Source organism: Balaenoptera physalus (assembly GCF_965194825.1).
Source record: "Balaenoptera physalus genome assembly, chromosome: 4".
In the NCBI taxonomy this organism is placed as follows: Eukaryota; Metazoa; Chordata; class Mammalia; order Artiodactyla; family Balaenopteridae; genus Balaenoptera; species Balaenoptera physalus.
The window spans coordinates 24,642,067-24,669,035 of NC_138891.1; the positions used below are offsets into that span (position 1 = coordinate 24,642,067).

General features: G+C 38.9%; 1 protein-coding gene across 10 annotated transcripts in view; it reads right to left on the bottom strand.

Moving 5' to 3' along the window:
- The window catches only part of TFDP2 (transcription factor Dp-2), a 188,552-nt gene that overhangs the window by 61,689 nt on the left and 99,894 nt on the right, over window positions 1–26,969 (bottom strand). For 6 of the 10 annotated variants that reach the window (XM_082461276.1, XM_082461275.1, XM_082461272.1 and 3 more), the window contains one exon: window positions 822–925. The exons of 1 other annotated variant lie outside the window; for it this stretch is intronic. In XM_082461276.1, coding sequence (XP_082317402.1) covers window positions 822–925 — 104 coding nt within the window. Of the gene's footprint in view, window positions 1–821; window positions 926–18,542; window positions 18,597–26,969 lie in introns of those variants that run through there. 3 more of the 10 variants (XM_082461277.1, XM_082461280.1, XM_082461279.1) reach the window with 2 other exon arrangements.

Below are 26,969 nucleotides of genomic sequence, written 5' to 3' on the forward strand. Positions count from 1 at the left end.
TTGTCTAAATAATTGTGCATTTAACATAGTCCACAGTACCGTACATTACAAACAAAATTTATACTTATTGCTTTATAGATAAGAAGATGCAAACACTGACAATGAAGAGTTATTGTTCAAATGTTTCCATACTTTTGCTAATGGTGGGTGAGGCCATTTAAATTAGGTATAGTTTTTAGATTCGCTGCATGCAACTGTTTATAAATAAGGCTTTCTTAAAAGTGCAATATACTTTAAGCTCTAGCATAATTAATGGAATACCTTCAGAGAAACAGTTAAATACTTTCCATTTTAATTCATTATTTCTACTGCTAAAGATTAAAATGAACTGGTGAGTTGTTTCTTCCTAAATGTCCTTTCATCAAAGAGTTTCAAATTAGTAGCTCCAAATATAGATTAACTGTTGGGTCATACTCAATTTATATGATATTCAATTTATATGAGATTACACGGTTTAGTGCAGTAAAGGCTATTTTACAAGAAAAAGAAAAAGGAGAACATAAAACATAACAGATTTCAAATCAATTTAATCGAACAACTGAAAACAAGAGAAGCCTCATATAGGGAGCAAAAACCTTAATATTAACACATTCAGAATCCACAGATTCAAGTACGTGAAAATTAAACATTGAAGAGTACAATGCCTTTCTTTTTCTTAAGACTAATCAGTTACATTCAGGTAAAAACAAAACTTTAAAAAATAAGTGACTGAGGTAAGAAATTAACTGGAATATCTGACCAAGCATCTTTGGTACAACTATCCTTTAAATAAGTCTTGCCTAAGCAAAGTTTCAAGTCCTAAGATATGATGATTTTCTTACCATTTGGGGTCCAACATTCACATTTATTGGTCCTAAGGTTTTTGGTAAAATCTTTGTTGGTGAGTTGGTGCTGGAAACTGGAAATGCAACAAATGAAATGTTACCTGAAATTATATCAAAACACTAGGTTAATGTTCTGCAATATCAAGACCACCTTCTACCTATCTATACATCCACGGTCCTAACCAGCTGTGCTTAAGTAATTTATAATTATCTTAATAAGGAAGTTAAGACCAAAAAGCCATACTGAAAAGCCAACCAATTATTGCTTTGTTGTAGTGAGGACAATTAGTTCTGCTGAACAGCACACCTGTAAAATAAATAGTTCAGTCTATCTGACAACTACTGGACATTAAGTTGGTTTTTTAGAGGAAAAAACATTTTGAGAGTTCATAATGCACATCATAGTTTATATTAGAGTTGAGAATTCCAGTTAAGATCTTTATTAGAAATCATAGAACAAAAATAAATGCATGAAGTATAACATGAAATAAAATAAATATCTATTAGAATTTCTTTACAGTATAACATTTTATACTAAAAGTTAACATGTTTTCAAAATGTTGAGTTGGCAGTGTTTTGAGACTTTATCACAGTGGAGAAATAAATGATGCCACCTAGTTACTGATGGTGGAAACTATGAGATCTGTATCGTGTTTTCAAGTGATTTCAACAATTTAAATTTCAAATTAAGGTAGCAAAATGCCTTCCCCCCAAATGAAAAGCCAACCAATAATTTTCTTTTTTTTTTTTTTCAACCAATAATTTTCTGAACTACCATGTCAACTACTTAACTTCTCTGGACAAACTTCAGTTTACCAATGTTTCTCTTAGAAGATAAGAGTGTAATCCAATATAAGAAAGGAGATCACACAGGAAGTGCATGAAAGAGGGTCAATATTGAAACTCTGGGGAAAAAACAACATTTAAGGGCAGGACCAGAAAGGCACCTCCTTCTCACTCTCCGTCCCGCTTCCTGAGCTCCTCCAAAGCTTGCACAGCTCCTGAATGCCCTTCTCTTATCTCCTAACTCTGAGTAGGTCTCCTGCAGTAAGGAACTCAGGCCACCAGGCCCTTCTTCCTCAACCTGGGAACTTACCGGCACCCTCACATATTTTTACTTATTTCTCTCTGAGTGGAAGATTCTCATATGAATTACTTCTTTCATGTTTGCTCTGCACTTCCTGTCTTCTCAGGGAACTCACGCATCAATTATTTACTCTGTCTTCTGAGTTTTCAACTATACCACTGGTTCCTTCCCTCAGTTTCTCTCTCTGCCCATCTGCCTTGTATTATTTCCCTCAAATTCTACATTTCAAAATCAATTCTTTATCTTTCTCATGCCCATTCAGCAAGGCCCAGTACCCAAATCTGCTTCTCCTTCTTGGTACAGATCATCATGCACCCAGTGACCCGAACCAGAAACCATCAACCCCTCCTTATTCAACCGACTACCACATCCTACTTGTTACCTTCTTACCCTGGTTCCTTTATATTGCCGGTGCTTGTTTAATTTGGAACTTTATCAAATCTGGTTTGAAAACAGTTACTCTCTAATCCAGAGGTTCACAACCCTGGCTGTGCAATGGAATTATCTAGGAAGCAATAAAAAATGCCAGTGCCTGGGTCTTACCCCCAGAGCTTCTGATATAATTGAACTGGAGTCAACCTGGGCATCAGACTGTTAAAGTTCTCCAGATAGTTCCAAGGTGCAGCCAGAGCTGAGCCCCACTTCCCCGACTGGATATCCTACCTCAAACAGCTTTCCTACCCCTCCCCACGTCTGTGACAAACCAGTCTTTCCACGGATGAAACTGTTCTGGACACTCCCCAATTTAAGGCCTTCAGAGATTCCACGACACTTCCTAAATGAATCCCAGACTCCTCACATGACACAGAAGCTCCCGTTTGGAGATCTCACTCCGCCTCCCTTCCCAGTTTCATCTTCAGCTACTCTGTCCACGTGTACCCTAGGCTCCGATCAGATTAAATACTTTGCAGTTCCAGAAAGGCCCCGGATCAACCACTCCAGCTTTGATGCACACTCTTCCTTCTGCTGGGAAGTCTCTCTCTACTGGGACAAGGCCTACCTTCCAGCACTTCAAAATGGTACTCCTTACCATTTTCTGAGAAATCACCATGTGCCAGAGTCTGCTCTAGAGGCTTCCCATATATACATCATCTCATTAATGCTTAGGAGAACAGTGAGACATATATTATTGACGACTCCATTTTACACATGAAATTAACACAGAGTGAGGTTAAACAGTCGGTACAAGGTCCCACAGGCAGTAAAGGGCCATAGCTCCACCTCCAAAGCTACTGCTCTCTGTGTCACCTCCCCCTTATTACGCGTCTCCGGCCTCCAGGGTCTAGGTCTTGGATGCCCTTCTTCTGGCTTTTCATAAAACCTATTATTATTTACTTGTAATTCTACTATAAGTAGGCTATGTTGTCAGCTTTGTATCCTAGCACCTGGTTTAGTCCCTGGCACCAAAGAGGTACAGGAAACAATAAAAACTGTTTGATTTGCACAGATTGGAGCTATTACCTTTCCTAATCTGGATGCCATACTTCCTGTAATGTAGCCTAAATTGTATCTTTTGTTACTTTTTAACAGGTGAAATAAATTTAAACACCAGGTCCTTTGTTTATTTTTTTTAAACATGACAGACCAACTGGTATTAGCAAATAGTTTCCTTACTCTGTAACTGTGCAACTGATCTTTTATACAACACGCGTACACGTTATCAAATACGGTTTGATATTTGATATTATAACCCAAATACGGTTATTCACCTGTTTAAGAATTCACTTAACTGGAGAATACTAATTTATAATTCCAGAGGGAGGAACAGGTCTGTAATTGATAGACATGTGCCATAAACTCAGTCCCAGACAGGAGGGGAAACACCACCGATCGATGTGAGGAAGAACCCAGCCAGGATAAAGTCTGGCTCTCAGATGGTTTTTTAAAATGACCTTAAGGCTGCTGAATGTTTAAGATGAGATCATCTGTGATACACCATATTAGAAACAAAAGCCAAAAACTTACAAAAAGCAGTGAAGCAAGAAACATACAAAAAAAAAAAAAAAAAGATAATTAAGGTTAGGGAATGACCCTAAATTGAAACTTAACAGTAAAGACAAATTAAGAATATAAAACTTAGGTCAAAAACAAAAAGAAAGGGGACTTCCCTGGTTGGAACAGGGGTTAAGAATCTGCCTGCCAATGCAGGGGACACGGGTTCGAGCCCTGGTCTGGGGAGATCCCAAATGCCACAGAGCAACTAAGCCCATGTGCCACAGCTACTGAGACTGCGCTCTAGAGCCCGCGAGCCACAACTACTGAGCCCATGTGCCACAACTACTGAAGCCCACGCTTCACAACAAGAGAAGCCACCGCAATGAGAAGCCCACGCACCGCAACGAAGAGTAGCCCCCGCTCGCCACAACTAGAGAAAGCCCGCGCACAGCAACGAAGACCCAACACAGCCATAAATAAATTAAAAAATAATAATAAAATAAAAGAAAGGGCTCCCCTGGTGGTGCAGTGGTTAAGAATCCGCCTGCCAATGCAGGGGACACGGGTTCAAGCCCTGGTCCAGGAAGATCCCACATGCCACGGAGCAACTCAGCCCGTGAGCCACAACTACTGAAGCCTGTGTGCTCTAGAGCCTGTGTGCTGCAACTGCTGAGGCCGAGTACTTCCCGTGCTCTGCAACAAGAGAAGCCACCACAATGAGAAGCCTGCACACCGCAATGAAGAGTAGCTCCCGCTCACCACAACTAGAGAAAGCCTGCGTGCAGCAACGAAGACCCAACACAGCCAAAAATAAAGAAATAAAGAAATAAAGAAATAAAGAAATTTAAATCTTAAAAAAAAAATAGAAAAACCTCGTTAAAGCCAGATCTGTCATGGCAGTTAATATCAAAGAATTTAGATGGAACTTAATAAACCTAACAAATTGATTCTAAAGTGTTTCTGGAAGAGTAAAGACAGAGAACAGCCAAGAAAATTTTGAAAACAGGAATAATGGGGAAGAGAGGAACTGTAGCCTCCCAGACTTCAGAATTATTACATAGCTAAAGGGACTGAAATCATGCGACACTGGCTAAGATGCAGACAAAGAAATTGACAAAACAGAAGTTAAAGTCCAAAATTTACTTCATTTATACATGAAAATTTTATACATGGTAAAATAGCTTTTCAAATGAATGGAGAAAGGGTAGATTACTTAAGAAATGTTGTTGAGACAAGAAATTGTCCATTTGGATAAAAGAAATCTTAGATTTCTCATCTCGCACAAAAATAAATCCCAGAAAGACCAAATGTTTAATATAAAAATTAAACATTCCAAGCATGTTACAGGATTCAGAAATCTTAAGTGAAAACAGACTGACAGATTTGACTACCTAAAAATAAATATTTTCTAAATAGCAAAAGACCCAATACACTTAAGACAAATCTCAGACTTGGTAAACAAATTTACACAGGAATAGATGCTTAATTTTAAAAATAAAAAATTCACACACACAAAAAGAAACTTTTTAATGTACCAGATTGATAAAGATTAAGAAGTCTGATAATGTCCTGAGTTAGTAAAGATGTGGCAAAATGGGTGCATTTAAAATATATTTAGGGAATTCCCTGGCGGTCCAGTGGTTAGGACTCCCTGCTTCCACTGCAGGGGCGGCACAGGTTCGATCCCTGGTCGGGGAACTAAGATCCCGCATGCCGTGCAGTGCAGCCAAAAATTTTAAAAATAAAAGATAAAAAATATTTACTTGGCACCTACTGTATGCCAAGTACTAATGCTAAGCGCTACGGATACTCAGGGCAAGTGAACTGTCCACCGCAGTCAAGGGGCTAACACTATTGGAGAGCCTTTCTGGATGGCAGTCCGACAGTGTAATTAGAGAGGAGTTTGAGGATTGTGTGTTAGAGTATAAATTTTTAAGTAATGCTTTATAAACAATTATACACATTTTAAAGGCTCTTTCTACCTCAACAAATAATCTTTCAACTGCCCTCTGCTGCCTAAGTGGCAAGGTGATCCCTGGCCTCTGCAACAACGTCTCAGTTAATAATGGGTATACCCTCTGACCAGCAATTCCTCTGCGGGATGTGTATCCTAATAATCTAAGCAGATAAGAACAGTTACACATGTCCTACGATTGCAGCACTGTGGATAAAAGCAAAACCCTGGAAACAATTTAAATGTTTAAACATCTTTGGTACATGCATATGATGGGATATTATAAAGTCCCTAAAAAAATTACAAGTATGTATTGCCATGGAAGAATGTTCCCATTGTAAGAGAGGATGATTAAATGGTATGATTGCATTTACCTTAAAAACTACATATACACATAAGTACATACGCATAAAGAGTCTGGCAAGATAACAATAATAGAGGTTACCTCTGGGTGAGTAGTATGGAGAAGTGTTTTACTTTGTTTTATACTTTATTATTAATAAAGTTTTATGAACATGCATGCACCTGTCTTATAATGTGAAAAGCTATTGCCATTCTGAAGGAAAAAAAAGACAGTAGCAGAGAATCAGCCACAGCTGCTGAAACAAGGTGAAGATCTATAAATGAAGTATCTGTGTTTTAGAATTAGTAAAAATGAAATCTGTTTTAGAAGCAGTTAAAGGGGCTCTACTGGGATTTCAGTAATTGTAATATCCAGAAATAATAGCCACATATTTAGACATAGTTTGCTTTCATCAAATCAACTAGGTTCAGCAGCAGAAATATAATTTTTTGGACTCAAAAGGACATTTAAATAGGTTATAAACATCCAGTCTCCTGAAATTTCAGCCACATTAGGAGTAAACCAAACCAAGTCTAAACAATTTTTCTTAAGTACCTGGCCTTAATTCATAGCTCCGTGGTAACAGGGTCCTGACACTGTCCAAAAGCCAATGCCTGGCACTTGATGTATTTATTAATTAAAGACCTGCCTGGATTTTGGTGCTGGCAGTTCCCTGAATTAACTAAAATGAGATCGATCACCTAGGAAAGGGGCTAAGAAAAGCTAACACTTATGCCAAACCCTGCACAGGCACAAAATTTCGGCTCAAATTTTATTTCGATTTCTTGCGTAACTGGAATCCTTCTGTTTTCCATTAGAATTCTCCAGACACCAAAGATTTCTTTCACTCATAATCCTTTGGGGGGTTTCAGTTATAGTTAATCACCTTCAATATGTCCAATTAAAATGAAAAATTCAGTCAAATAATTGTGGCTTGTCCACATGAAGCCAATATAAATTATTTTTCACAGTACTGACCTTCTGGGGGAAAAATTATTTTTGGCCTGAATAAGCTTTGGGGAAAATCTTCACCCAAGCCTATATCACATTCTCCCAGAAGAACCTAATTAGTAACTTATTATAGGAAAGAATATGCTTATTTTATGGGTTTATAAATACCTCAAATCAGAAGTAGTGTATACCCCATATATACAGGGTCCAAACTTCACAGGACAAGCTAAACTTACAGCCCTAAATATAAGTTTAAAAATGACCTACATTGGGCTTCCCTGGTGGCGCAGTGGTTAGGAATCCACCTGCCAATGCAGGGGACACGGGTTCGAGCCCTGATCTGGGAAGATCCTACATGCTGCAGAGCAGCTAAGCCCGTGCGCCACAACTACTGAGCCTGCGCTCTAGAGCCCGCGAGCCACAACTACTGAGTCCGCGTGCCGCAACTACTGAGGCCCACGTGCCTCGAGCCCGTGCTACGCAGCAGGAGAAGCCACTGCAATGAGAAGCCTGCGCACCACAACAAAGAGTAGCCCCCGCTCACCGCAACTAGAGAAAGCCCGCGCGCAGCAACGAAGACCCAACGCAGCCAAAAATAAATAAATAAAATAAATTTATTTTTTAAAAAAATGACCTACATTGTGGTGGTGTATGTATGTGTTTGTCAAACTCGGAGAACTCCAGGCTAAAAAGGGTTAATTCTACTATATACATGTAAATTATACCTTAATTTAAAAAATGGGAAAAAGTGACCTAGGCAATTTCATTATCTATTAGTAAGAAGCTAATTACAGATTATACAATCCTCTTGCCTTTCCTCTTCTGTTACCTTCTGCTATCTACTTTTAAAATTTATTTTATAAACAGGTAGTTCATGGATTTGTCTAAATTACATCCCTCCAGCTACCTTCTCTTTTGAAAACTTCCTGCATCATCACAATCTTTCCCCTTCTGCTGGATCATTTTTACCAGCACATAAACATGTATTTTTTCTTTCATCTTAAAAACAAAACACAAAAACAACTTTTATTAACCATACACAGCTCTCCAGCTACCAACTCATTTCTGTTGCCCTCTACAGCAAAACTCACAAAATCTGTCAACATCTGCCGTGTCCACTTCTCCACTCTGTTTTCTTTAACCCACTCCCATTCCCGCCCCTCAACTTCACTGAAACAGCTCTTGCCAAGATCACCTCCACGTTGCTAAATCCAACGGTCAATTCTCAGTTTTCAACTTAACCTTAACCTACCAGCCGTATCTGATACTTTTTAAAAACACACCTTCTTTTCAAACACTCTCCACTTGGCATCCAAACCTCCGTTCTCTCTTGGTTCTCCTCCAAACCCACTGGTTTCTCCTTCTCAGTCTTGGTGGCTGGTCCCTCCTCTCTAAAAACATTCGGGAGCCCCTTACATCGGTCCTCCGACTATTCTCTGTCATCTCTTCCTCACTAGGTGGTCTGACAGCTCCCGTGTATATTTCTCCAGATTAAATCTCTCTCCCAAACTTCAGATTCATGTATCCAACTGTCATTTCAAATATCTCCATTTTGATGTTTAACAGGCATCTCAAACTTAACATGCTCAAAATATAATTCCTGACTGCTCCCCATCCCACCCAGAAACCTCCTCCTCCCATCTCTCTCTTCATCTCATTAAATGTCAACTCCATTCTTCAACTGTTTAGACCAAAAGAGATCACTGTTGACCTTCTCTTATAGCCTACATACAATCCATTAACAAACCCTATTGGTCCTATCTTTAAAAGTGTAACCTGAATAGAAAACAAACTAGTGGTTACCAGTGGGGAGGAAGGGGAGGGACAATGTAGGGGTGGGGGAGTGCGAGGCACAAATTATTGGGTGTAAGATAGGCTCAAGGATGTACTGTACAACACAGGGAACATAGCTAATGTTCTGTAGTATCCGTTCATGGAAAATAACCTTTAAAAATTGTATATACTAAAAAAAAGGCAGATGGACAATGTAAAAAAAAAAAAAAAAACCCCAAACAATCTATGTAGCAAGAGATGGCTGTGTCAGAACACTGCTGGTTTACATTTATGATGGTGGTCCTTCTTTTAAATTTTTACTTAGTTCTTTGCTATACGTCTGTATCCATACCCACAATAAAAATGATTTAATGTTGGGCTTCCCTGGTGGTGCAGTGGTTGAGAATCCGCCTGCCAATGCAGGGAACACGGGTTCGAGCCCTGGTCTGGGAAGATCCCACATGCCGCGGAGCAGCTGGGCCCGTGAGCCACAACTACTGAGCCTGCGCGTCTGGAGCCTGTGCTCCGCAACAAGAGAGGCCGCGAGAGTGAGAGGCCCGCGCACCGCGATGAAGAGTGGCCCCCACTTGCCACAACTAGAGAAAGCCCTCGCACAGAAACGAAGACCCAACACAGCCACAAATAAATAAATAAATAAATAAATTTTTTTAAAAAGAAAAGATGACTACTATCTTAAAAAAAAATGATTTAATGTTTACAAAAAATAAAATAAAATGTTATCTGGAATACAACCACTCCTCATCCACTCCACTGCTACCACTATGATCCAAGTCACCGTTTCTAGACTCAATTATTGCAATATCTTCCTGATTCACCCACCCGTCCTGCGTTAGGCCCACCTCACCCCACAGAACTACCCCCAAGCTTCCCAATACAGTAGTCACTAGATCAGAGGCTATAAAGCACGACTTTCGTAGTCAGTACAACTGAGGACCTAACTTCTAAACGTATTTAATTTTAACGAATTTAAATTTAAAAACTGAAGCAGTATAAAATATTTTCCCATTAAAAACAGCATTATTGTTTCGGTAGTTCTACATTTCACCTCAATTGTTGAAAATTTAACATCTAAACAGAAATGTGCTCTAAGTGTAAAATACAGATTTTCAAGGCTAAGTAATCAAAACCTAACTCTCTAAAAATTTGATTGATTACATGTTCAATGATAATGTTTCGGATATTGGATTAAATAAAATCTATCATTCAAATTAATTTTACGTTCTTTTTACCTTTTTAAATGTGGCTACTAGAAAATTTTAAATTATGTGACTTACATTATCCTACTGAACAGCACTGCTCTATCTACCATCACACAGCAGTCAGAGTGATCCGGCTTTGTGGAGTAATTCTCTTTGAAACTCTCCAGTGGCCTTTGCATCTCCGTCTGTGTGATGGTTTACAGAGCCCTGTGCCACCTGACCCCTCCTTTCTGACCTCATCAGCTGTCAACTCTCTCCCTTCAGTCCACTACATTCACCCAGGCTTCTTTGCTGTTCCTCAAACCATGACAAGCAAATTTCTACCTCGTGGCCTTTGTCCTTAAAAGTTTCCTCTGCCGGCAACTTTCTTCCCCCAGATTAACTACATGCCTTATTCCGCAGCTTCCCTGAAAACTCTGCTCAGCTGTCAGTGTATCAGAGATGCCTGATCGCCCTACATCAGCACTTCTTCACTTACTGCGACTTTCCACCAGAGTACTTATCTGTATATGATGTTCTGCAAATTTATATTTACTTGCTTATAATCATACAAGCACCCACTCTCAGAATGTTAAGTTCTATAAGAACAGGGGATTCGTTATCTCATTCACTGCTGTATCTCCAGCACCTAGCACAGTGCCTGGGACATAGCAAGAGTTCAACAAATATTTGTGGGATGGATGAATGAATGAATGAATGAATGCACAAATACACGAATGTCTGCATGGAAGCATGTGGTACAAATTCGGGAGACAGGAGTATACAGTTAAACTAAGTCTCCTCTCATCCCCGAACACCACCTAACCGCTCCCTTCCCTAGTGACAGCTACTGGCGCCAGTTCATATATAACCTTTCAGAAATACTCTAGGCATATACAAACATATATGCATACATATCCTTTTTTCCTTACACATATGGTTTGCATGTTGCTTTTTTACCACTTAACAATACTATATCTATTTTAGATGTCTTTCCATACCTACGAACATACATATGTAATTTTGCTTCAATATTTACTTCGTTAGCTATGCAATACTTCTTTTTATGGCTCTAGCAGCTTATCTGAGTCCCTTAATAATGGAAAGCTTTTAGCGTTACAAACATTATTAACAGTAAAATCTTTTATTACTACAAATAATACTGCAATGACTACACACACGTCTTTACACACATGGGTTGTACCAACTGGCTGTACCAATTCTCCCTCTGTTCAGAAATGTATGAAATGTATTCATTTCCACATATCCTTACCAACTCAGTGTGTTATCAAACTTTATTGTTGTCAATCTTTAGGTTAAAAATAGTATCTCACATTGATTTTATTTTGGTTTTATTATTATGAATAAGACTGATGTGTTTCGTTTAAAAGTCATCTAAATTTTCCTTCCTGAGAATTATGACCAACTTTCTACCGGCTGTTGATGATTTTTTTTATTGGTTGACCCTCTTTAAATATTGAAGGAATAAGAGTATTCTTTGTTATGCCTTCTGAAAATATTTTTCCCAATTTGACATTTGTCTTTGGCTTTTATATATGATTTTCTTTCCACATTTTAAAAGAATGTTGTCAATCTCATAGTTCTTTCCTTTTATGACTTTAGTGTCATTAAAAAGGTCTGTGAGTCTGTTTAAATATAAAAATAAAGGAGGTCGGAGTAACTGCAAAGTTTATTTATTTATCTTCGCTTCCCACCCTGAAGCTGCATGTTATACGTGGGTGTGCTATGTTTTACTCATCTTACAGGTTTGGTATTTCCAGTTGGATATGCTGTTCGTTGAATTTAATTATCATTCATTACATACTAAAGACTGTATTAAACATCCCCCATGTTTTCTTATAATACTTCGATGCCTTCATTTTAAATTTTACATCCTTGACCATCTGGAATTTATTTGATGTGAGAAGTGAATGATCCAATTTATTTTTCCTAAATGGCTACTTTTAATGAGTAATCTACTCCCCCTCCCCCATGCTAACATGAAAGTCTACCTTATTGACTTCCTATTTGCTCCACTGATCTGCCTACTTATGTGACAGTATCATGTGCTTCACTTCATTCACAATTAACATTTCAAACAGAGAATAAGGAGACTCAGAAAAAGAAAAGTGTCAAGCATCTCTTTCCTTCCCACACTACCTTTTAATTATTTGTTAATAACTGTTTTAAAGGACTATCGATCAGTTTCAAATACAGTACTAATGAGGTCAAGTCACAGGTCGATTCTGGAATAGGCCCATTCATTTTGCAAAGAGCAAAGATTCCACAACCTTCAGACTCTATTTCTAATTTCAGCCGGCCATCTAGAAAGCAACATATGTCACTGAAGAGAGAGTAAAGTAGGGGGAACAATATGATGGCTCTGGGGATATCTACCACCTTTATTTGAAAAATAACTCAGGCCCAATAGATCAACAGCATTATCTTCATAAATGAAACGCATATTACTTGCTCGTAATTATTTGAAAAGACAACATATCCAACTGGAAACAGCAAATCTGTAAGATAGTAAAATACAGCACATCCATGTATAAGGTGCATGTCAGGAATGGGAACTGAAGGTAAATAAACCTTGCAGTCACTCTGACTTCATTCGTTTTTGTTTAAATATACTCAGATTTTTTTTTTTTTAGTTTTCATTCTATTTATAGGTTAGCTACTATAATGTGCATTACCTATATGCACCCTATAACACTGTTATGTTCTATTTTGTTGCATCTGTACTCAATCATGTTCACCAAAGTTGCCAAGATTAAATCCAAAGGCCACCATCCATTACTAAACTTTTTAACGTGGGTGACCATAATATCACTGCAAATGGGAGGGGAGAGAAATAGAAGATAAAAGTTCATAATATCTCCAAAGTATAATGGTTAAAGTGACCTCTAGAACCTCCCTCTCTGTATGTGGTTCCAAAATGGAAATCAAGTATCCTTAATGCATAGATAAAGACAGAAGATCTGCAGTGCACATTCCTACATATCATAGGCATGGAAGCCAAAGCCGGGATGTTTTTGCAGCTGTCAGAGCACAGGACTTCTGGGATTTCCCCGCAGTGGACCACCTCACCAGAATCTTTCCAAAGAACCACAGAAAGGACCCTTGAAATGACCATAACAAAAAACAGCTCTACAGCCCTCAGGGTATACTCCTAATGGGTCAATAAATCTTTTACGTCAGTCTTTCCTACATACTTTCCCTAGAGGATCAAGTCTTTTCTCTTGGCTTTGATAAGCATTTTTACTTGGAGGACACCTTTTAAAACAATTAGCTAGCTCCCTCTTTCTCTGGTATCCAGAACCATAAATGCCCCGGATTCTTCAACTTGAAAGGAGAAAAACATTTCTTTTTCCATCTTCCTACATGTCAGGATTTAAACAGGGCCTATTCATTTCTTAGATGAACTCCTTAATTCAAGCTCTAGTATCTGGAATATTATAACTGTTTTCATTTAGTTCGTCAAACCTCAAAGCTAAAAGATCTTAGAAATCATTTAGTCCATTCTCACTGGGTTTCTTTTGTAGGACCCTTCCCTTCCAATACTTTGTCGATGTCCATCCAAAAACATGCATCTCATCTAGAGGCTGGATCCTACTGCTTCTTCACTGGCTTCTTTATCTTTATTTAAAACATGTCCTTTTGTCCTTTTTCTATTTACCCTGCTCAGACAAGGACGTCTTTTAATTCTTAATTTTCTCATTTCTCTTCCACCTCCTTAATTAGAATTTCCCAGTTTTGGACACTCTATCTTCTGATTAATAATTGAATTAGTTTACCATATGGCCTCAAACAACTTGGTTCTTCCAAGCCTTCCCAGTAATTCTTACCAAATGTGCTTGGACATAGGATACAAAGTGGGTGAACAAAAGTGGGAGAGGGCAGTGTCCCTCTTATTCAAAATACATATTTCTGGGCTCCACTAAACACCTAAAGAAACCAGGTGGGAATGCATATTTTAAACAAGTGCCTCAGGTGATTATTAGGATCAAGCAAGACTGGGACAAACTGCTGCAAGTGTCCCTTTCCTCTCTGTTCAAATTAAGGAAGTAATGGAGTCTAAGTAGACTCTTTCTACCACACTTACCTCTATTTTCATTTTAAAAAGAGAAAGGGCCAAGTGACCCTTATATTATTATTATCATCATCATCATTTGTCTCTTGTTCTTAAATGTTGTATCTTTTCAATGTTTAGCCTATTTTCAACCACTACTTTTAGCACCATCACCACAGCCAACACACCTGCCAGATGGCACACAGACGCTGTCTGCACGCCTAGAAAAGAGTGTGAACAGAAAGCAGCACATTTTATCTGGTACCAAGAGCCACTGAATGGCTAGAGTAGATCAACGCAGCTGGGTGCAACCACAAGGGTCAGAACTGATGAGCATTAGAACACCCAAAGGCACTGAATTGGAGATCACTCTCAAGAAGAAGCCCACAACCCTCTGAGATGGTAACCTGCCCCAGACAGTGTTAACAAATAAATCATTTTAAGTTTACAGTCAAGAGAAGTTATTTTTCTAATATTTACAAAAGGTGGCAATGACTGCAGACAGATCCAGAGTTTAAAAGGTGCGTTCTTAAAATAAATTTAAAACTTTAGGACACAAATTCAAAAAGACCAAAGACCACCTGTGAATCAGAATTTCAAAGGCAGTTCTTTTCCTTAGCAAGTAAGAAAAGGGATCATTATATTCTATATGTCATGCTAAGTAGCTCATTCAAAATTGCATTGTTACAAACTTCTTATTTCAATAATATGTTCCACTGAGAGCTATTACTGAAGCTACATTTAAACCATACTGTCAAGAGTAGGAAATCTTAGACACCAGTATCAACAAACTCTTTTGTATTAAAATCTTGCCCATTAAAAGATTCTGCAAACTTTTATAAATAAGTTCTACTGGGTCTACTTGGCACACAGTAAGTGCTCAGTTAGAAGTCTCTTCATCTTTCTGTCAGAGAAATTGCCAAGAGAGCTGCCAAACTTTGCAAGAGGGAGCCAAATGCTGAAAACAAAGCCCCCTGCTGATGATCTCCAGCTTTAGAGTCAAGACCCAAAAGTTCACTTGAAAACTGGTTGCTTAAAACTTGGTAGAAAGGAAGAATGCTATTACACCATAGGTTCCTGGAGCCACTTGCAAAACAGAGTTAGCTCATAATACACTTTAAGGCACAACACTCATACCTGCTCCTAAACAACAGCGTAGAAGGTTTTCTTTTCAGAAAAATGTAGGTGTCCAGCAAATCTTCCCTCTGACTTCCACACCAGAAATGAGAGATTTCTAGGTCACCATCAATAGTTTCTAATTGCATAAAAATATGTAAGGCAAAGAGAATGTCTACATCAGTCACTCTCTGGGTATTCTGAATTGGAGAAAGATGGAATAGGGAAGGCTCAGACTCCCCCAGACATCAGTTTTTGCTAAAGAGTTCACATATAAGGCAGGAACCACAGGTACTTCACTCTAGAAGTCTTCTTTCAGCCAGTATATTGTTCTTAAACTGAAGGGTTAACAGCCTTAATTACTTCTGACTGTTGTTGCTGATGCTGTAACGTACTGTCATGCCTACATTTATGATCATTAAGTGACACTTTTTTTAATATAAATTTATTTTTACTTTTGGCTGCGTTGGGTCTTTGTTGCAGTACGTGGGCTTCTCACTGCGGTGGCTTCTCTTGTTGTGGAGCACGGGCTCTAGGCGCGTGGGCTTCAGTAGTTGTGGCACGTGGGCTCAGTAGTTGTGGCTCATGGGCTCTAGAGCGCAGGCTCAGTAGTTGTGGCGCACGGGCTTAGTTGCTCCGTGCCATGTGGGATCCTCCCGGACCAGGGCTCGAACCCATGTCCCCCTGCATTGGCAGGCAGATTCTTAACCGCTGTGCCACCGGGGAAGCCGCTGACACACATTTTTGATAACTGCAATCTATGATGCTGTCAAAGTTATGTACCACATGTGAGGTCACCAACTTTTTTTTAGGGCTGTCTATTCCATCAAAACTATACATTCTTTGGTCAAAATTATAAAAGTTCTTACTCTAGTCAAACCTATAACTTGGTAAATCCATTTTAAACTCCATGTAAGTTGGTTATCTTAGAAAAAAATTCAACTGCTCCATATTGCTATTCCTTAAAAAAGCAAAATGTACATAGATCGATTTTAAACTCAATCTTAATTCAAACAATGATCTGAAAAGGTTTGAAATCTCTAAATTCTATTGTCATTATTTGAAGCAAAGAAAATCTTCAGGGAAGCCCACAGATCCTAGCTCAGAACAAGAGACACTTTTAATAACCTCCTTGAATCTTGCTACCTTTCCCAGTCCTTTCCTTAGACCAACTAAACATTTAGAAAATCGTTTAACATTTGCTCAATATGCAAATTTTGAACTACGGTTCAAAGAATTTTTTGGCTATTATATGTTATTACTAACTTTACAGTGTAGGGTAGGGCAAAATTTTAGTAAGTGCCTAATATGTGAAAGATCTGGCGCTCAGCACTGGTTTTCTAAGAGCTAACTTTAAGAAATACATAAAGTTGTAATGTATATAAACACACAGTATATGGGAACATAGAACTTCTCTACGTGTTACTTGTAAAAGGACAGATTTTCACTTTACTCATTATGAACTCCAGGAATTAAAAAACTATTTTTTTGACTGCTTTCATTACATGCATATCGCGTCCAAGCTCTTCCTTCTTATTCTTTTCAGCAGATAAACATTTCCCTCTTTCCATTAGCTTCCTCTAACCTCATTATCTTTTTTTTAAAGAGGGAAACTGCAACACATCATTTCAATTAAACTCAAAATACTTCTCCCACATTTCTTATTCAAAGATCTTTAGAAATAAGTCTCATGGCTTCACACTGAAGATAAAATAGTCTCTCACTAAATGCAAATGATGTTTCATACTGCAATTTCATTTTGAGCCTTAATACCTATTGTGTAATTACAAACTTTTGCCACCTAAGTATTCTTTATATATTTTATAATGGCTTCGTTTTTTTCCCTAATATTCTTTATGACTTAATAATCATTTTCTCCATCACTTAAAGGCACTAAAATTAGCTTTCTCACATTTCCACTAATTACACATAAAATTTTTAAGATTAAGAAAAGCCTCTTCAAAAAGTATGTTACTCAGAATATGTTACTCTATACTGTTTCTCAAATCCTGAATGTAAAAGAATAAATTTGAAATGACTAAGTTTTCTTTATTCACTGATTAAGTCAGATTTAGGGCCGCCCCTCCCGTTTCCAGCTACTGTGAATTTTGAATGAAACAACCTCAATTGTAACAGAAGAAACATCTGTTGCTTTTTCTCTTCATCAGGGCTTTCCCAACTGAAAGAAAGCCTCTCTGCCTGACCTCCTCTCCCACTCCCCCTCCCCCCGACACTAAGTTCCTTCAAACTTTTTTTAAAAGTAAATGTATGATTGAAAATTGTACCGTGTCCATTTAAAATGTCATAGTTTATCTAGAGATATTCACTTTACTACAGTTCAAATAATGAGTACATATTACATACATCACAAAACCAGAGATGTGACTGGGAGACTATTAATTATAACTAAAATGCAGGCTTCAAGAGTATACTTGAAGTGATCAGCTCAAGTTGTCACACATTCCAGGCTCACGCAGTTATTGTTTATGGTAAAGATTTTCTTCACAGGATCCAGATTCATATAGGATCTTGCACGCTATATTTTCTTTGCCAATCCAACGCGAACATAATGGCAGTCACTACCCCAAGAGGCAGACACCAAATGGTGCCACCCAAACTCTCACACTGTGCCTCATAATAAACCATAAAGCAGTGGAATGCACCGGCCCCTTTATGAGCAAACAATGCCTGAGCTTCATTAGAATACAGCTGACATTTTCAAAGCACAAATACTTTTAAGAAAAATGTACTAGGAGAAAAGGAGAATGAAACAGCTATAAAAGCTGAAACGTTTTTGTAAGTGTCAGGTTTATTTCAAAGATCCTGAGGAAGCATATTTTGCTGTTGACAATTTCAAAGTTTTAGTAAATGGAAAAAAAAATGTAGAGTTAGAGGCAAAGCTTATTTTATTAACTACTGGAAAGAAATGAAAGTAAAAACTCACATCTGAATTGCACTCACAAGTAAGAACCACGAAGTACCTTTAATATTATTCATTTCTTTAACTGCTTCTTTAGTTCTTGCACGGAGAAAATGGGGCTCCAGAATTATCTTTATATTTCAATTGATTTATATAAGTAACTGAGTGATAAACTAAGCTTACTCTACCCCTCCCCCCCCACCCCAACCCCCATACCCTGTAGTTTTCCTGTCTGCAACAAGCAAGGACGTCTTGAATTCAGCGTGCTCCTGGCTATTTATCAATTTAACACTGCTGCTGTTGAAAGAATATAAAATAAACCCTGTAAAAACGCACCCAGCAGTAAGAAACAAAATGATCTCTCTTACCTGGTCTAAAGAAGCATGCCTCTCACTGCAGTACCAACAACACTCTACAGTCTTTGTTACCATTCAGTGGAAACTTGAGACTGTGTCAGACATGAGCAATCGAGCTCAGAAACACTCAATTTAAAATACTTCTCAGTAAAACTAAAAAGATGCTCAAGAAAATAGTTTCGTTACTGGCTTTTAAAAGACATATGAATACTGTCTAATGCAACAAAGACACTTAAAAACGAACAAGTACAGGTCTTACTGTTTTAGAAATAGGCTTAAAATAGAAGTGGTGAAACAATACAATGCCTAACTCCACCCTAACATTTTTCTAAAAATAACTTGAATTTTAACTGGCTAAAAACCAAGATGGAACTTACTCATGAAACCTGCATATTTCGAATTATACATGTCAGGGTATTTGCGGGCTCCGAAGCAGTCACAAAGCAGGAGACCTTAGTGCATCTTGAAAGCAGAGCAAAAGCACCATGAGTTTCAGGGGGGAAAAAAAAAAAAAAAAAAGGAGGAGAAACTCTTGAAAAACTAGTCAGGCTTTTCAACCTGTAATAACTGTCCAGCTCCTCTGGGAGGAAAAAAAAAAGTCCTGGTTCTGCCCCCTGAGATAGGAGGCTATGCTTCAATGCCAAAATGAATGACAGGCCCATTTCTGATATCAACAAAGAACAGCTTAGTGGTGCTCGAATTTTTTTCACTTTCCCACACAGTCAGAAGTTCTAACTTTTTCAGGTTAGTACCTTTGTATCTAGGGTTAAGTACCTTTCTCCATTTTCTCGAGAGAACCCAATTATGTTGTCCTAGTTTTTTAAATGATTAATTAAAAATACATACCTAATTATCTTACTCGGTTTTTCCTAGGCAGGAAGCTGAACAAAAGACGACCTCTTAAATTCCTTTCCAAATCTAACCTTTGCAATATCAGATTACCATATGACTAATTATTAATATTAATAAGCTGTTCCTGCATCCTGACAATGGGCACCAAGAGAAACAAAAAGTAGGTAACAAACATAAAAATAAGGTAAAGGAGACTATAAAATTTTCAACCAGCTCGGTGTAAAGATCATTTATTAAAGTACATGTCTCTGATTATACAAATTCAAAACAATAAACGCTTCAATCAACAGACATATGAGCCAAGCACTATTTTGGGCTCTGTGGATACAGCAGTGAACACAAGAGACAAAAGCCAAATGAAAATCCCTGTCTTCAGTGGTTTATATCTCAGTTCCCTGAAAGTGTAGCTCTCTTGGATGAATAAGGTACCTTTCCTCCTTTGATTAGGTACCACCTAATCTGAAATATTCCTCTCTGAAAGTATGTCTTGACAACAGCTCCAGCAGGGCAAGGATCTTGCACTTGGTTTAGTGCTGTATCCCCAGTGGCTAAAACAGAGCCAGTTAGACACCCCAATAAACATATACTGAATGAAACAGATCAAACAGAGCCTTTTCTTAGTCAAGTTTTTCTTTGTAAACAGACTATGTACCACACATTACACTTATATACACACAGAGATATGTCAAAAATAATATAGCATAGGGTATAAATTAAATTGAGCTGCAAGTACATATTAGCTTAAAATTGAAAATACAACCTCTATGGCTCTGTATCTTTTCAGATTCTAAAATCTGTTTTCAATATCAAATATGAGGTCACTATAATATTTGAGTAAAGGAATCAGTTAAAATTCTATACACTAAGGTTTTGTGGACTATCAGTTTTCAGAGGAGTTTTGAATAAAAAAAGAAGAAACCTGAAAATTACCCAGCATCCAATCAGTTTTGTGTATTAAAATCTAACATGGTTACATCTGTTTATATACCCACATTTGGAAATAATTTTAATCTCCCTATCCTGCTTCTCACCATTCTTGATCGCCTTACCAGAAACCACACAGAGTAAATAAGCACATACCTCTAACCTGTGAGGTTAGCCAGAAGTGATCGCCCATGTCACCCAAGGCCAGGATATTCAGGGGCTAGATATTGTCATACCTACTCTGCTACAGTCTTAAAAGGAAATTAAACTTTCTAATACTCAGGTACACTGATCCTACTACTTCTAGTAGTAGGAAGTAGGCAGAGCATCCCCTCCCCCACCCCCAGGGCTGGACAGTGATTTACATGTTCAAATATTCTACCTGGAATAGTTAGTATATATTCCAACAATAAATTAACAGTAACCCAAGGTCAGGAAGACATTGTGATGACTGAGGTCAAGTAATGAATAAAACAACATGGGCCCAAAGTAGGATTCCACTGGTCCTGCAGGAGCAATGTTTTTTCTCCCTAACCATCATTCATCTTTCCTTCAACAAATACTTATTGAGCACCTATTATGTATCAGGCACTGAGCTAGGCAGCAAATTGACCTGCTCCTTATTGTCTGCTCCAGAGGTCTGACCTTAAGCCTTTCTCTACCATGTTTCCTTGTCCCTGTTTCCCTTCCTTGCCAGTGCCCCCTTTCAACTCCCAAATTCTTCATTCACACTGCTCTTCAATCTACTCCCAAGCCTTTCTCAGCAGGCAGCTTGATCACTACCTTCTGTATGCCTTCATGAGTGTACGACACATTGTGGGGAAGTTCATGAGTCTTCCCACTGGCATAATAAAATGCATCTTATGTAGGTTCTCCCAAACAATTTCTCCTTAATCTTAGATAGAAAATCTGCTTAAGGGAATTCCCTGGCAGTCCGGTGGTTAAGATCCTGCACTTCCACGGCAGGGGGCCTAGGTTCGATACCCAGTCAGGGAACTAAGATCTTGCAAGCCGCACAGAGTTGCCAAAAAAAGAAAGAAAGAAAATCTACTTAAGCATTATATTATTTACAACTACTGATTATCTAGCAAACACCAAAGGGGACAAGCCATTCTCCTCCTCAAGTTTATAAGCTAACTTATTTGGACTAGGGTTTGCTATGTCTATTGGCCATCTGACCAAAGATTAACCATATTTTACAGATACACTTGTGATTCTATAGGCAGAAATTACACTATGATAGCACAATAATAGTTTTTACTTGCCCCATGCCTGCTAAATATAACTATCTACCAGATCCATATCATGAGGGACATACTTATTCACATTTTCAAGTAAAATGTCTAATCTCCCTGATGAGGGCTATGCCTAAAGCAAAGAGTTCCTGCTACCACTCGCACGGGTAAGTGTCGGTTTCTTAAAAATATCATATAGTATTTTTTTATGCACTCTCATGTTTATTGCAGCATTATTCACAATAGCTCAGACATGGAAGTAATCTAAATCTAAACTTCCAGCTATAAGATGAATAAGTTCTGGGAATCTAATGTACAGCATAGTGACTGTAGTGAACTTCACCTTTGCACCTCCTCTTCCTCTTTCTACCTTTTAAATGTAGACATCTTTCAAGGTTCTGCCCTTGATGCTCCTTTCTCCAAGATTTATATTTCCTCTTTGGAGGACATTACCCATTTCTATGGCTGTATCACCTCTGTGTAGATGACTACAAAAATGTATACTTCTAGTCTTGGGCTTCTCTGCTCTAAACTCTTATTTGCAATGGCCTATTGGACATTTCTGTCTGCAAGTCCCACGACGTCAACGCAACTTCTGCAGGACTGAGCTCCGCATCTCCTGTCCCAAAGCAGCTCACCCTCCGGCATTCCCCATCCTTGTTACAGGCATCACCACCCTGAAAAGAAAGTGATTTTCTATTCTTGCCTCTTCCTCACCATCCAAATGACCACGTTGTTTCCAGTTGTTTTTTTTTTTTTTTTCTAAAACACACATCATTTCCCTGATTTAAAAAACAAAACAAAAGAAATAAGAAATACACCTTTTGATGACCTCCTGATGGCTAGAGCTGCGCTATCAACAGTGGTAGCCTTAGCCACATACGGCTATTTAAATTTAAACCGATTAAATTTAAATAAAATTAAAAATTCAGTTCCCAGATGCACTAGACACATGTTAAGTCCTCAACATCTGGCTAACAGCTTGCAGATCCTGAACATTTCCACCATCACAGAAAGTTCTATTAAACATCTCTGGTCTAGACAATAATAGCAAACGACCTAAGACTGCTGTCTAAATTCTCCTCAATCTGGCCCCTTTCTAAACTTATCTTCTACCAAAATCCCTTTGCGTGCTTTAGTCACAGCTGAATTAGCGGAGCCGAATGAATCAAGGCGAAGGCTTTCCAGGATGAGGGAGGCATTTGCCAGTACCTCAGAGAAGGATCTGTGGAAAGGGAAGAAACCAAAGGCGCTAGAGAGGACAGACATAGTTCACTAAAGCCCTCACAAGTTAGGAAGGGACGGAACTTTAGACCTAAGATTTTCAGCCCTAGAGAAAGAATATGTTACAATCGAGACCGCATGAGCATTGGAGTCACAACACTTCACCCAAACTCAGGTATTAGTTGAGTTATAAGGTAAAGAAACTCAACTCACACTAGTCTGACTTGAAAAGAAATTAGTTGGCTCAACTGGCTAGCTCACCGAATGCAAGAAAAGGTTAGAGAACCAAACTAGGAGGGTCAGGGGGCAGCAGGGTCTCAGGAACTCTCAGGCTGCTAGGACTGGGTCTGTCTGACTCCTTTCTTTTACCTCTGATTTTTCTCTCACGCCAGCATCATTCTCTTTCACTACAGATCAGTATTCTTCAGCTGGTGGGAAACATGGTCATTGACGTGTCACTAGTTTTATATCTTACAGATTCCACCAACCCTCTCTCAGTCTGGGCCTTAACATACCAGGAAGACATTCACTGGCTGAATTTGGGTCAGGCGCTGGTCCTGGCCAGTGAAATGCTGTCAAAGCGATGATGTGCTGGGGAACGATCAACTGTGGCCAGAAGGACATAATCTCGAAAATGGAGTAGCTAGGTAGATGAGGAAGAGACCTGTGGAGGGGTTTCCAGGCATCTCACAGATGCCACTAAAATCTCTAGCTGAATCATTTAAATATAAGAGAGTAAATGATTTGCCACTAAGCTAGTAAAAGGTAAAGTCAAGATTTCGCTCTAGGTTTTCTGACTCTGATGTCTGTACTCTTTTCATTAGAATATTCCTAAATCATCAAAGGGTTGGGGGTGAGGGTGGAGGGTGGGGTTGGAGGGTAGGTGAGGGTATGTTATCCACTTACCTCTTTAAGGCCACACTGTTCACTTTGCAACAGACTCTTCCCTAAGCGGCAAGAACTTTAGCTTTCAGACTTCCTTCCCTTTTCAGAAACTTTAATTTTTCCCTCTTCACTGAGTTCATCTTAACGTTTAAGATGCAGAGATCGTTCCTTTCTAACTGCTGCCCAACTGAAAACATCCTCCTTGCCGTCTGACCGAATTTTTTTAAAATGTGATATCCATAGCTGCTCTCTCACCTTTTTACAAACTATTAATTATATTTCAATTCTTAAAAAAGGCACCAAGTGCCTCCTACATGATACCTACTGTGCTAGGCACTAGGGATATAAAAATAAAGGGCATAGTCCTTAGCCTCAAAGAAACAACCCAATTTGGCTTCTCTGCAAGTGCCCAAATGAAACTGTACTGTGTAGAGCAGACAAGGAGCTCTACTTGGTAAATCAATGTACACTTACGCTCCATAACCTTGCAAATTGGACCTTGCTGACCTCACAAATCTCACGTTCTTAATACCATTCAAATTATCCTCTCTTGGCTTTTGTAAAGATTTTTGTAAAGACCATTTCTTCTCTGTTTCACTCCAACCTTCTAGGCTGGTTCCTTTTATTTTCTTCTCATTACTTGTATTCTAAATGGCTCAACCACGGCTCTCTGTTCTTACTATATTTTTGTTTTAGAAGGTGACTGGCCACAAAATTTATTATCCACACTGGGTTAACCATTGAGAGTTAAAGGGGGCACACTATTAATAATTATACTGGGACACAACTGAAGCAGTTTGGAAAAACTGGACCATATGGACTCCTGCTTAAAAACCTTCAGTGGTTCCCTTCTCCAAATCCTTAAGCATAGCATACAAAAACCTATTTAGAACTAATTGTCTCTTACAGATTAAACGCACACCTTTTTTACGGCCTTCACTCGGTCCTCAGAGTACACTCAGACTACATTACATCCAGTGGAGAGTCTCACTTGATGTCTTCCCCATTCAACAGAAATCTCATTACTTCCCCCCTGTCAGTAGTACCCAGAAACTAAGAAGCCCAATTATTTAGATGAGAAAATGGAGGTTTACCACATCAAATAACTTGTATAAATGCTACAAAATGGTAGAACTATGATTCTAATCCAGTTCTTAATTTCTTAAAGTCCACACATTTAAAGTCTACGGATATTAATTAGAGATATAAATTCAATGAGTAGATGTAATCAAAAGGCTTACTAAAATCTAGTATTGTTCTTTGTGTCAAATATTAGTTCATTAATGCCAGTTAAACTATTCCAGATGAGAAAAAGATAAAGAAGATCATTTCAGTTCCCCTGCCTAAAAATCTGATGGTTCCCTCATCAAATAAATCACACTACACCCTTAACGATCGGATCCCAAATTGCTTTTCAAGGTCTATTTCCCACAACTCCAGAGGCATGAATCATTTACCGTTCCCTGAGCAGCCCACGACCTTACTGTTACGCTCTCAATATTCTTCACCTGGTAAACTAGTATTCCTCCAAAACCATAAAATGTTTCCTCCTCAATTAAGATATTCCCAATTCCCTAAACCAGACCTGGTCTTGTTTTAAGTTCCCGTATTCCTATTCCCACATCATATTCCTTTGTAAGTTACATGTCCGTGAATTCCTCCACAACAGGTTTTTGGCTCTCCAGCCCTCCCATTCCATCCCTGTACCCTTCCTGTCTAAAAAACCATCTTGTACACAGTATATATTCAAACAGTACCTATTAAACAAATAAATGAATAAGTGTCCTTTACTGATCAAATACCTTCAGTTGCTTCCCATCTGTTAAAAGAACTCCACTGACAGCAGAAGAAATTTTATCTGCTTTTGCCTGATTTCCAGGCTCTTAATGATTAGACCCAGATGAATTTTTATAACTAATAGCTTTCCATTACTAATTACCATCAACGAGCTGTCCTCTCCATTAGTAATCCACAATTTTCTGTAATGGTTTCCCAAACATGCCAGAGATATCGCTGCAGTTCTGTCCTAAAAACTCATGTTGGAAAGAGAATTCTGAGAAGATGCCAGAATAGGAAGCATCAGGAATCCGTCTCTTCACCTGGGCAACAACTGCGCTGGCACAATCTGTCTCATACAACTCTTTTGAAACTCTGGAGTCTAATGAAGTCCTGCAACTTCCAGAGGAAGGCTTGGATGGTAAATTTCAGCTAATTTTGGTCAATTTATAGCTGAAGGTGCGGTAGTAGCTGCCCCTCCCCCAACCCCAGCCATGTGGCTGGCAGCTGTACACTGTTCCTGGAGCAGTTTGCACGCAGCATGTGGGAGCCAGGGTGGGCAAAAAGGGCCCGGTCTCCAAGTATCAGGCATGTGTGTCCTGGTTGGGGACTACGGCTCCTGCTCACAGAGGGGCAGACAAAGAAGCAGGCAGCACTGCTGTTGTACCTCCTCACATCGTTCCACCCACCCCCCGCCAGCGCCCCCTCCAGCTGAAGTGACTTCCAGGGGACTGAAGGGACTCCTGGCCTTCCCTCCCTCCTTCATACTTCTCTTTTTACCCTTTCCACAGCCAGACATTAAAGACTAGGACATTGCATATATGGGAAAATTAGAAAGTGACCACACACGCCCAGGGAAAGGCTCAGAAAAGACCTGAGCAGACCTTAAGTTTACACCTCAGGCTGATCCTTGGCACAGTGACAGCCCACAACAATTTTTTTTTTTTTAATGAACAAAGCCAGTTAACAAACAACAGCAAACCTTGAGGACGAGGGAAATTCTGATTTCCAGAGTTACTACGTTATTAGATTTAAACACCCAGTTTTCAACAACGAAACATCACAACAGGAAATTATGGCCAACTCAAGGGGAAAAAAGAAATCAGCAGAAACTGTCCCTGAAAAAGTCCTGATGGCAGATATATCAGACAAAGACTTTAAAACAACTGTCTTAAAGATGGCTGCACAACATTATGAATATATTCAGTACCCCTGAACTGCATACTTAAAAATGACTAAGGCTGTGAATTTTGTTATGTGTATTTTACAGCAATTTTAAAAATTGAAAGAAAAAAAAAACTCACACAGGAGTGGGGACAGAGGGTATATGGGAAACAGCTGTATCTTTTGCTCAATTTTGCTGTGAACCTAAAACTTTGCTAAAAATATATACAGAGTGTATTTAAAAAGTACACAACAGGACTTCCCTGGCGGCGCAGTGGTTAAGAATCCGCCTGCCAACGCAGGGGACATGGGTTTGAGCCCTGGTCCAGGAAGATCCCACATGCCGCAGAGCAACTAAGCCCGTGCGCCACAACTACTG